This window comes from Rhododendron vialii, chromosome 12a (assembly GCF_030253575.1).
Source record: "Rhododendron vialii isolate Sample 1 chromosome 12a, ASM3025357v1".
In the NCBI taxonomy this organism is placed as follows: domain Eukaryota; kingdom Viridiplantae; phylum Streptophyta; class Magnoliopsida; order Ericales; family Ericaceae; genus Rhododendron; species Rhododendron vialii.
In genome coordinates, this window is record NC_080568.1 from 31,243,552 (window position 1) to 31,254,805 (window position 11,254).

Here is an 11,254-nt window from a genome sequence, read left to right on the forward strand (position 1 = left end):
ATCGACCCAAATTCTTTAACTTCACGTTGAATTCGAATGGAGTTAACGAATCATGTACCTATCCCAACATGTAAAAGTTACAAAGGAAAGAAATGTGTGAGTGGTTTGGGATAGAGAAATGGAACCAAACAAAGTGAAAAGGTAGCAAAAGAAAGTGAAGCCATAGGCATTATTCTAACCAGACGCGTCGCTGTTACTGCCCCCGAGTGGATAGCCCATTTGCCCGCATTTTTCGAGTGGGAGAAGATGAGGTACGGGTTCGTTCGATGGAAAGATCAGATAACACTACAAATTCGGTTGGATTGATTTCTGAGGACCAGACGCAAAGAAAGCTCTACAACCTGTATACAGTGCCAACGAGCGTGTAACACGTGGGGCTGAAAAAAATCTTTGAACCTCTTCCTTCTTACTGTTGTACGGTGAAAGGATAGAACGGTTAACTGGGTACCTGAAAACCAAAGGGTGGGTACCTGAAAATCAAAGGGGGTGTACCTTCGGAAAACGCTCCGACGAGCAAGTTAGTAAGAGCCCAAGAGGTAGAAAAAAATATGCTTTTAATGACGTTTGTAGGAATGAGAGAGATTAGAGCATTTACCTTGTGATATCACACCTTATTTATAGGCCAGGCTTTGTGTGTTAAACAAGTAAATGATGTCATTTTAGACAAGTAGATAATGAAAGCTTCTAGAATCGATCATAAGTAGAAAACTTCTAGATGACCATTTGATTTCCATTTGCAGGCACTATTCCTTAGATATTTTTTTGAATGATAATGTACCTTCTGAATGAAAGCTTTATACCACTGAGCGTGCTAAGGTTTTACTGAGAAATCATGCGGTGGAACATACCCGGAAGGAAATATGCACAGGCACTATTCCTAAGATATTTTTTCGAATGATAATGTACCTTTTGAACGAAAGCTTTATACCACTGAACGTGCTAAGGTCTTACTAAGCAATCATGCGGTAAAACATACCAGGAAGGAAATACGCTTGAGAGAGCCTTTGAGGGTCGGCACATGCTCGGCGGAACGGTAGAGTGCCTTCTCACGACGTGTAGTGATGTTACAGACGAACTGAGGATCCCGCCTTATTGGTTCTGAGTACGAAAGAACCCTCTGTACCTTTCGAACGACGGATATTTCAGCCCCTACATAATCTAATAACACTTTTTCACCTTTTCCACATAGATGGTGAGAGATCGATTATCGCCACGCGTACTTGATGCGGTGGTTAATGCCCTCTCGGCTTCTCTCACGCATATGCGGCTTACCATTATCTGTTTCTTATATACTTAAGTAGGCTAGACATTGTAGGTGGAGTATATTGATACGTATATATACTCACAGATAAAGACATGTATCACACGCTTTCTCATGAAAAATGGCGGAAATTGCTAGAAAACCAACAACATCTACAGCTACTACTCTAAAAGCCAAACGGGTCTTCCATTCTAGCCCCAACAATATCCATTCACAGACCCAGTTCTTGAAATTCGTGTTCTTCGACTTCTTCTTCTAGCACTGGCAGTCCACACCAACCCAGTTGAATCAAGATTTTCTTGTGTTTTTTTTTAAACCAAATTTGTTGTTTTAATTGTGGGTTTGGTAATGGCTGTGACTATGGCTTCTGGGAGTACTTCATTTGGGCTTTACACTAATTTGAGAGGAGTTGAGAAGCAACCCTTCTCTTTCTCTAGAGTAGGCGTCGTTGGAGCCTTTTATGGGTTCGATTCAGTTCGCCGTTTCGGTATTTCTCACAAGGGAAGGTACACATTTCTCTCTCTCTCTCTCTCTCTCTCTCTCTCTCTCTCTCTCTCTCTCTCTCTCATGGTGTGGTTATGTCTGTATACCAATTTGGTAAATTTGCCCAATTAGCTGGAGTCTGAATTTTTTTCACTGACAAAGTAGATGGAGAATGTCCTCCATATGATTGACTAACCAAATGGGATCTGCAAACACTGTATAGGGACCTGCGAATAGGGTCTTTTGGACAAATTTGTTCTCAGTTAGCTGTTAGACCATCTTCGGCCCTTACTCAGTTTTAACCTCAGAATGAAAATCTGAGTAAAACCCCAAAAATCCCACTCCAGCTCTGAAACCCATATCAAATTGAGTTTTCACTCAAAATTTTCACCAAATGAAGGGAGACTTGATTTTTTTGCCATCGGCCGGGAGACTTAAACCTTTACTCAATTTTTGGAGGCTATTTTCTCTCTCTCATATTTACAACTATGCCATTAATGAAGCTTTTACTCAAATTTATGCTTGGATTTAACTTTGCGCATTGGAGTGCTCTGTATCTAATGAAGCTTTTACTCTAAAGTTTACTCAAATTTTGGTAAAAAAATTGAGTAATGGGTGGAAATGCTCTTAGTAACTTAAAGTATTATTGTATCACAGGATTTGGATTTTCCCACTCCTTTTATGTTGTTTGGCTTGCCCATGGCTTTTATCTGTTTTTATTCATTTGGGGGCCTTTTCGTTTAAATTATCAGTATAGTAAATTTTGAACCCTTGCCAGTTGTATTTTTGCTAATTGTTGTCTGTTTTTAATTGATTATGTTTACTTGAGTTTGATGATGTACTAGTGTTTCTCCTTTTCTTTATCATGTTGGTGTGGATAATCTACACAATTTTGGTAAGTAAATTTCTCTTGACTAGAATGTTCATCTATGGGTAGTAGTATAGCCTATTTGGTGCAATGGGTCGCTTATGAACACTTGGAGTGTAGCTCATAAGTTGAGTTTGTTGATAAAAAAAATCAAATGCATGAAAAACCACGTACCACATTCATACTTATCCATTCGCAATCATCAAGATTGTTTTGTAGAAGTCTTATTTCATTATTTTAAATGCTTTTGGTCAGATTGTCATCTTCAGTAATCACACTCGTTCCAAGAGCATCAGCTGCCACAGCTGTGGAGGTATCAAGCAAAACCACGTGATTGATTAACATTTTTATCCACTATTTCATTTTCTTATTGCTTTATCTCTTTTCGTTGGTTTGTTTGGAATGTCGTACAATAAGCAGGATGGAAGTTATCGGGAGACTGACTCAATTCCAACACCCAAAGTTATAATCGACCAAGATTCAGATCCTAATGCGACTGTGGTGGAGATAACCTTCGGCAATCGCCTTGGAGCGCTTCTTGACACTGTAAGACCATTTGCTTTCTTGTTTAAGTAGTACTTATTGTTTATGCAATTCTCTTTTCTTTTTCTTTTTTTCCTTCTGCTTATTCAAGCTGCTCTATCGTGTTTGTTTAGCTACTGCTTCTGTTGTTTATCTGCTGCTTCTGTTGTTTATCTGCTATAACATACCTTTCACGTTTTTGCTTGCTGTCTGTAAATGGGTTGCAGATGAATGCACTTAAGAACCTCGGGCTGAACGTTGTCAAGGCAAATGTCTATCTTGATTCTTCTGGAAAGCACAACAAATTCGCCATCACTAGAGTGTAAGTCTATCATGGTCTTACATGGTACTAGTTGAGTCCTTGGCCCTGTTTGTTTGTCCGGATTTGAGTGTCATGTTGGACTATAAATCCAAGAGGACCATATACCCTGAATTTGGTTGAACTTTGGCAGTCAGGAGTTAGTGTTCACCAGATATTATATCTCACAAGATAGGAGATATACAATACCAGAGGTTTGTATTATTAGATCCTTCGTACTAGTCCGTTGTGATGACTTATCCCATGAGATTATATCCCTTCACTCCTAATAGAAAGAACAAAGGTGCCTTCATTTATTGCTCGGAGGATTTTAGTGGACTTGGACGCATGATTAGATTTCTGTTTCATCATGTGTAAAACCACATAACGAAGTTAATACATGTTCATCAATAAAAAAATTCCAGCAACAAAGAGGCTACTAGAAGATCAAAGAAACAAAAAAACAAAAAACAAAGAGGCTACTAGTATCTCGATGCTATAATCAATTCTTAGTTGGAATGTGCTTTACTAGAATCTGGATTGGGGTTTGGAACTAATGCTGTGGAGTGATTCCGGTTGCTTTCGTGGTGTGTATTATGCAGTGACACTGGTAGAAAAGTTGATGATCCGGAATTGCTTGAGGCAATTCGTTTGACAATTATAAACAATCTTCTTGAGTATCATCCGGTATTCCTGAGTTTCATGATTCTTTGCTTAATTCTGTCCGATTGGACACGTGCTGCTGGATTTACCTCTCTTTACTGATTTCTTACTGTATTCCATTTTTGGTCCAGGAGTCAAGCTCCCAGTTAGCAATGGGAGCAGCCTTCGGAATTGAGCCGCCACCTCAAACGGTCCTCCTCGGCTTTATCGGATTCCTTCATCATTTGTGTATATACTCCCTCCGTCCCAAATTCTTTGTCCGGTCCGCAAAACGGAGTGTTAAAAATAATACAATTTTTGCAAGAAAAAATCAAAAGTTTTTCAACAACTTACTAGATATCAATGAATATTTTTAATTTGTGAAAAAAGTTTGAATTTTTTCTTGAAAAAATTGCATTATTTTTAACACTCCGTTTTGCAGACCGGACAAAGAATTTGGGATGGAGGGAGTATTATTTACGTGTACTGTAGAAGTGTAGAACCTTTGTGAACACTACTATTTAGTTACATGAGAAGAGCATGGTTATTTTTATTTCTTCATATTTTATAGTTATAGCTTATTTGTACCATAGAACCTTTTTGAACACTACGATTAAGTTGCAGAAGAAGAGCATGGTCCATTCGTAGTTTTGGTGGCTCATTAGTTTTCCTGTAAGAATGATGAAGGAAAGGTTTCATAAGCTCCTTCACTTTAATAGTATCAAAATGGAAAATCTTAGAGACTTTTCTCCAATAATCCTTTTACCAACTTTTCACTGGACTTCAAAATGTGAATCTGATTCATAAATTCAAAGGTATGAAATTTGAACTTTTGTGGTGGGATCATTCTGTGTAAACTAGATGCATTTCGTGTATTTATCTGTTTTTTCCAAAACATACTAGTGGGGCAACAATGCACCCAAATTAGTACCTGTTATAAATGCACTGTGTTTCCCACGACGTGTAAAAAAATTGGTGTGTTCCAAGTCCCGCATACGGAGGAACATTGACTGCAATGATGTACATTGTTCACTCATGAATCATGATGCAAATATTCCTCATTTGAATATGGTGTTGTGAGCATTTCACTTTTCTGTAGTGTTTCCTTCTTTTACATTTTTTTTTTTGTGTTGGATTACCTTAGGTTGACGTGGACATAGCAACCCGAGTCAATGTTTATGATGATGGCCCTAATCGGAGGTAATGCACACTTTTTTTCTCAGTATGATGGCCTTCGGTAGCAAAATTAAGCGCCTTGCTTAATTAACTCTGGATGCTTGAAGTGTACTTTAAACTGCCCTGCTATTTATCTTTGTTTCATTGAACAAATGAATGAGTCTGGAAATGTGCATTTCGTGTACTTTGCAGCTTACTGTATGTGGAAGCGGCAGACCGCCCTGGATTACTGGTGGATCTCGTAAAGATGATTACCGACATAAACATTGCCGTGGAATCAGGGGAATTTGACACTGAGGTAACAGCCAAGTGGCTTCTGCATTCTGCTCATATTTATTAGTTTAGTAGTAGTGATGTTGGATATTAGATTGACTATTTCACTTGTATTTTGATTTTCGTGCCTAGGGTTTATTGGCCAAGGCAAAGTTCCATGTCAGCTACCGGGGTAAAGCCATCATCAAGCCCCTTCAACAGGTAAAACTGGATATAGGTGGTATTATGAAGGTCTCTCAAGCGAACTAGCATAGCCTTATGAATGATTTTAATAGACCTGGTCCACCCTGCCCAGCTTTATCAATTCCAACGTAATTTTGATGGAAAATTTTCTTTTCACAAAAGATAAGTAACGATTCCGGGTAGATGTGAGCAAATCATTTGTCTTTACGGCTCAACTTGGGCTCACTTCGCAAAAACTAGTGGTGTAAATCAACCGAGTAATTTGTGAATAGCATGAGCTCGAGCCAAACTTTGAGGCTCATTTAGTCATCGAACTAGCTCGAATATACCTAGCTTGGACTCGTGAACAAAAGGATAAATTGCCATATTTCATTTCGACTGATACTTGATTTAGTTTCAGCATTGTATTTGTTTATGTTTATCGTGGATTTAATCTAGACTTGATTTTGTGTTCGAGATCAATCTCAAAAATATAATAAGGCTAAGACTACAAAATAAAAAGGGGCTCATGTACGTGTTGTCTGTTTATTTGCAAGCTGCGATGCTTAACTTTGTCAATACTGGCAGGTTCTTGCTAATAGTTTGCGATATTCCTTGAGGCGCCCAACAACCGAAGAGTCAAGTTTTTGAGATCTTTGAGTTGGATGACCACACCAGATCGCTATGTAGGTAATAGTGGATTCTGGCAATGCCGCCCTTAACCCATGCCGGATTGTCGTTGTAACTTTGTCTAATGAAGCATGGGTGAACAGAAGAGATGAGAGAGGCATCAATGCCTTGGCAGCTCTGACATTGTATAAGCCATTTGTACTGTACCCAATGTTGTAAAATGATAACCGTTTATACCACTTCTAGGTGTTTTGTAAGGGGAAAGAGAAGCTGTTATCATATTTCTCATGCACAAACCATACCTGCACTTTGGTTTCTGGATCAGATTTCTCTAATTAAGTGCAGCTGTAAGGGGTGAGTTTCTTGAAACGTTTTCCTCTTGAATTGATGAGGGTCTGCAGGGCTACTACTACGCCTTAACGAATCGCTAGGGCTATAAATTGCTAGGGCAATAAGTGAAGGAATTGCCAATCCAGGAGGACATGTGATCCTTGGTCTCTACCTATATCTGCCCTGTCTGCATATTAGGGGTGAAAGAAAATCGACGGACCCAAAAAAAAAACCGAACTACGGTTCGGTTTTCAGTCGGGGTAAGGGTGGGTTTGGTCAGCTTCGGTTTGGACCGAACCGAATCGATCAATCGAACCGATCAATTTTCGGTCCGGTCTCGGTTATCTGGAAATTTCTCCAGAATGATTTGGATTGATTAATCAAAGCCGTCCATCTTAAATCCAAAAGAAAAACAAATCTCACCCGTTCATTTCAATCTTAACGTTAGACCGAAAACCTATAAAAAAACGATCGGACCAAACCACCTGAACCGATTTTGGTCCATTGTTTTTTTTGATCGGGATCGATTTCCGGCTACATTACCCCGAACCGATCGGTTCCGTCCTGAACACCCCAAAAACCGAACCGATCGATTTTCACCCCTACTACATATATGTTAGCATCTTCAGTCCCTACCAACCAAATCTAGGTAAAAATCACCTAAATCTCATTCTAGTCCTCGACTCGACCCCTAAATGACACTGAATTTTATTCAAATTTAGGGGACTCAAATTTCTACGTAAATGCTAGCATTTCTTTCCTTTCAAGTTTACAATTATACCATTCACAAAACTTTTACTCAAATTTACTCGTAGATTTGAATTTGTGTATTGAAGCAAGTGCAAAACAAATTCAGCAAAATATAAGATAGATTATTCCTTTCCGGTTTTTAAAAAAAAAAAAACTTTTAGAAAAGAAAGGTAATTTCAAGTTCAAAAATAATGTATTTACGTAAATAATTTTTCCACCAATATGGATCTTGTTTGATAGATCTCATTGAGATCTTTTAAACAATGCAAAAAAAAAATAAAAATTATTCTTTATTTTTATTATATTTGAGCTTGAAATTATCTTCTTTTAAAAAAAAAAATTTAAAAAGAAAGCGGAACCGCTAAACCATATGCGAGGGAGGGTGTTGGTTGCTGAAGTGATTGACGAGGGACCTACTTGCAAATTGCAGGAAACTTTAGTGTGCTTTCAATGTCAGCGGATAAGGGTGCGTATGGAGCTTCTAGTGTCACCCTTTTGTGCATTTTGCGAGTATAGAATCATTAATGCCTGACTTTATGGCAACCCCACAATAGGCCCTCATTGAGTTGACGATAGCACCACGATTTACATTTAAAAAAAAAAAGTGTTTTTTAACACAGGGCGTTCAGTATAGTTTACGCGCACGTCGTATTTTTTTCAAGCGCTTGCACGTGAGGGTAAGATGGACCAAAAGTTGCTGGCAATGATACATTAAGATACAGCAAACTCCCGAGTCTCAAGCCAAGACCGCTTGGCGAAATCCCTCGAGGTTACATTTAAGAAATTGCTTCAACGCTCTCGAGTGCCATGTAATGAATTCAACCAATCGAAGGGTTGCAATAATGCCACGAGAGAAAAGGTTGCTTCGATGCTCTGTTTTAAAGTGTGATTACCTGTCATGAAATATTAATGACTTTTAATGGTTCAGATTTATGGTAAGGCTATCATCGGGGAGAGTGTTTTTAGATATAAATTATCAACCATTGAAAGTCAGAATGACCAATCTAGATGCAACTTGAGGCTTCAAACCGGGTCCTTTGAAACTATGTACTTGTGTAGGTAGTAGGTTCGCCACCAAATTCAGGGGCATTTCTGCTAACCAGTTTTTTTTTATTTTGTTCTTATTCAATTTATTTTTTTTTGGCGTTTTTCGTTTTGCACCAAATTATTATAAATTATTGGTTCATCTTAACGAGAAAAATCAGAAAAGTAAAAAATTGTAAATTTTACGCAGGTGTTTTTTAAAATATCCAAGAAAAACCTAAAAATTTGATTTTTTGGTCTTTTTCTTGGATATTTCCCAAATACTTGTGTAAAATTCTTCTCTTTTTTTTTTTAAACTTTTTCGATTCCTCTCGTCGAGACGAATAAAAATTTGACGTAAAATCAACAAACGCGAATTTTTTGGTTAGCGAAAACTGGCGCTATTGTGGGACAAATTGGGGGGTCCACTGGCTATGGGAAGGCGATAAGGTTATTGTGCAGCTAGCTTCAATCCATGTAAAGTTGTGAACAAAACCATTAAAAAAGGGGGGAAATATACATAACTCTAAATTCAGCTTTGAAAAGTGAGTACAAAACCCTGTTTTTCTTCTTCACTGGAAGCAAAATAACAAGGACGTTACGTCGCAAAATTACTTTTGAAACCTACACTTATTCGTCCCGATTTGTATGCCAATTTTGACATTCGTGCCTCTTCATATAATTTCTATACTTCATAATCGTAACCAAAAAACAAAGTGTGCACCCTGAATCATAAAATAAGGGAGAGACTTCCCTGAGATTACTATAATACCTTGTAATACTTGATTCAGTCAATTCTACCCGTTACTGAAAGGATTGGAAGATGAAGCGGTGCTGAGCGGCCAATTCGGCAGTTTATTTCGATAATTAACGACTCGGATCTTAACCGAGTAATGAATGATTCAGAATTATATGCGCTTAGATTCAATTCGAGCCGTCTGTGCCGAAATAAACTGCCGGATGCCGCTCGACACCCACTCCGCAGTGGGGTGGCCCGGCTTTTCCAACAATAATTTCAGTTGGAGTATTTGTATTTATATATTTGTCAGCTAAAAGTCGAAGAACCAGTGATGCAACTCCCCAACTTTATCACCCTTTTCTTGGGAAACCAAAAATCTCTTTACCTTAGCTAGGTATATTTAAAAGAGGGAAATGTGAGTCTCTAACAATGGTCATTTGAGAGAGAGAGAGAGAGAGAGAGAGAGAGAGAGATGGCAACAACATTTGGTAGAGGAGCACAGAACATGAACTCCATGTACATCAAGTAAGGTTTTTCCTTTGGCAATTTTCTTCTTGGTTTAGTTTAGGGAGCCCGTAGGATGATAAATTTATTATATCTGAAAAAATCGATTATTTCGTCTCTTGAATGGAGTTTGTTGTTTTACTTGTTTATCCCTTTTATGAAGCTATTACGGAGTAGTTGATAGTCAATCTTAGCGCGATTGTGAGCTTTTATACCTAATTTTATATAATTTAGATAGTTGTATTATATTGTATAAAAGTCACATGATTCATATCTCCGTTTCATGAAGAGGGAAAAAAAATTAACGTAATCCTTTTTGTATGAAAGTTTTGTAGACAGGTTTTGTTTATATAAAGAACTACCATTCTAATTATAAAAGCACGTCATATTTTTCGTTTCTCTAACATATTAAACCAAGTTTACACATTTTTATCCTCTTTTCGAAAATAATTACAGGCCAATGCTGCGAAAAGCCTACCACAAGAAGGGCTCATGCAGTGATAGTACTGCAACCAAAATGAACGGGGAGGAAGTGAAGAACAAGAGCAATACTGTGGCCGGAGATCAGGGCCGTGTTGACGGTGACTGCTGGTGGGTTCCCGATCATCGAACTGGGATTTTCTACCCTAAAGGCCAAGAGAAAGTCATTGAAGATGTTCCGGTTGGAGCAGGAAAGGATTCTAGGGTTAATTGGTTTACCAACAATGAGGACTTCATTTGATAACCTTATGTTGTATTCCTAATAATATGTTCGATTACTTGGGCTTGGACATTTTATGTGGATGTAATCTCCTAAAGTAATTTCTGAAAAGAAGAATATCATTGTGATGTTTTCGTAAAGTTGTGCCAATATTTTAAAGGAACTAATGATCACGTGACGATGCCCCATATTATGTTAAATGAGACACTGCATACATATTTTAATAACTGAAGTACTATGAATTATGGAGGTCTCAATATATAGATTGCTTAGATAGAGCAAAATTTTTAATCCATCGAAACGATCATGTATGTTTGTTGGTCTCTGTTATCGGTTTCGCGGCTTTCACCCATGACTTTACCAAATACTAGTACTTGTCCATGTCCGATGAACTTAGATTTTTTCATGAATGATATGATATACGCATCAAAGTTTAAATGTGACGGGTTTCAATCTCACTTGAAAATCCTCATTCATAATTGCAAGGAGTTGGAAAATACTGATTTTGTATAAAGAATTAATTGACTAGATCATTAAATGAATGATCTCGATAAAAACGACTCCTCTCCAATCCCTAAAAAAGAACTGAATCGTCCAATTTTCCTATTTATGTGCTCTTTTTGGGATATCATGTTTTCTTTTGAACGACTTTGGGATATCTTGTTGATAATGTATCGATCAACAGTAATCGCTACGGTTTTATTTTGATCAAATACATTTGATCCGGTATAGAAAAAGAGACTTTTTAAAAGATAACTGTATTATGGAGTATAAACATTTTTATACTTTTATTCGATCAACAAAATCTAAAATGTAAATTATACTAACGATCGTCAAAATAAACTTACACCCTGTTTTGGTACCCAGGGAAAAGAAAAGAAAATAAAAGAACT

General features: G+C 37.6%; 2 protein-coding genes across 3 annotated transcripts; both read left to right on the top strand.

The window, feature by feature from the left end:
• The first annotated feature begins 1,265 nt into the window (after positions 1-1,265).
• Positions 1,266-6,632, top strand: LOC131312039 (ACT domain-containing protein ACR11). Of its 2 annotated transcripts, none has more exons than XM_058339741.1 (10): positions 1,266-1,767; positions 2,868-2,925; positions 3,033-3,158; positions 3,362-3,456; positions 4,035-4,119; positions 4,227-4,286; positions 5,219-5,274; positions 5,443-5,548; positions 5,656-5,724; positions 6,274-6,632. In XM_058339741.1, the coding sequence occupies exons 1-10, from the start codon at positions 1,610-1,612 to the stop codon at positions 6,334-6,336; spliced, it is 876 nt and encodes a 291-aa protein (XP_058195724.1). In that variant the 5' UTR covers positions 1,266-1,609; the 3' UTR covers positions 6,337-6,632. The 2 variants fall into 2 exon arrangements, with proteins under 2 accessions (XP_058195724.1, XP_058195723.1); XM_058339740.1 differs by having other exon boundaries at positions 1,302-1,767; positions 2,868-2,919; positions 3,030-3,158.
• Positions 6,633-9,464: 2,832 nt separating this feature from the next.
• LOC131312041 (uncharacterized) lies at positions 9,465-10,501 on the top strand. The gene is made up of 2 exons (XM_058339742.1): positions 9,465-9,682; positions 10,118-10,501. The coding sequence occupies exons 1-2, from the start codon at positions 9,630-9,632 to the stop codon at positions 10,380-10,382; spliced, it is 318 nt and encodes a 105-aa protein (XP_058195725.1). The 5' UTR covers positions 9,465-9,629; the 3' UTR covers positions 10,383-10,501.
• The last annotated feature ends 753 nt before the right edge of the window (positions 10,502-11,254 follow it).

Coding starts and splice junctions, on each gene's coding strand:
- LOC131312039 (XM_058339741.1), top strand. CDS start 1,610: ATGGCTGTGACTATGGCTTCTGGGAGTACTTCATTTGGGCTTTACACT. Junction 2,926..3,032: donor CAGCTGCCACAGCTGTGGAG/GTATCAAGCAAA, acceptor TACAATAAGCAG/GATGGAAGTTATCGGGAGAC. Junction 4,287..5,218: donor TTGAGCCGCCACCTCAAACG/GTCCTCCTCGGC, acceptor GGATTACCTTAG/GTTGACGTGGACATAGCAAC.
- LOC131312041 (XM_058339742.1), top strand. CDS start 9,630: ATGGCAACAACATTTGGTAGAGGAGCACAGAACATGAACTCCATGTAC. Junction 9,683..10,117: donor ATGAACTCCATGTACATCAA/GTAAGGTTTTTC, acceptor AAATAATTACAG/GCCAATGCTGCGAAAAGCCT.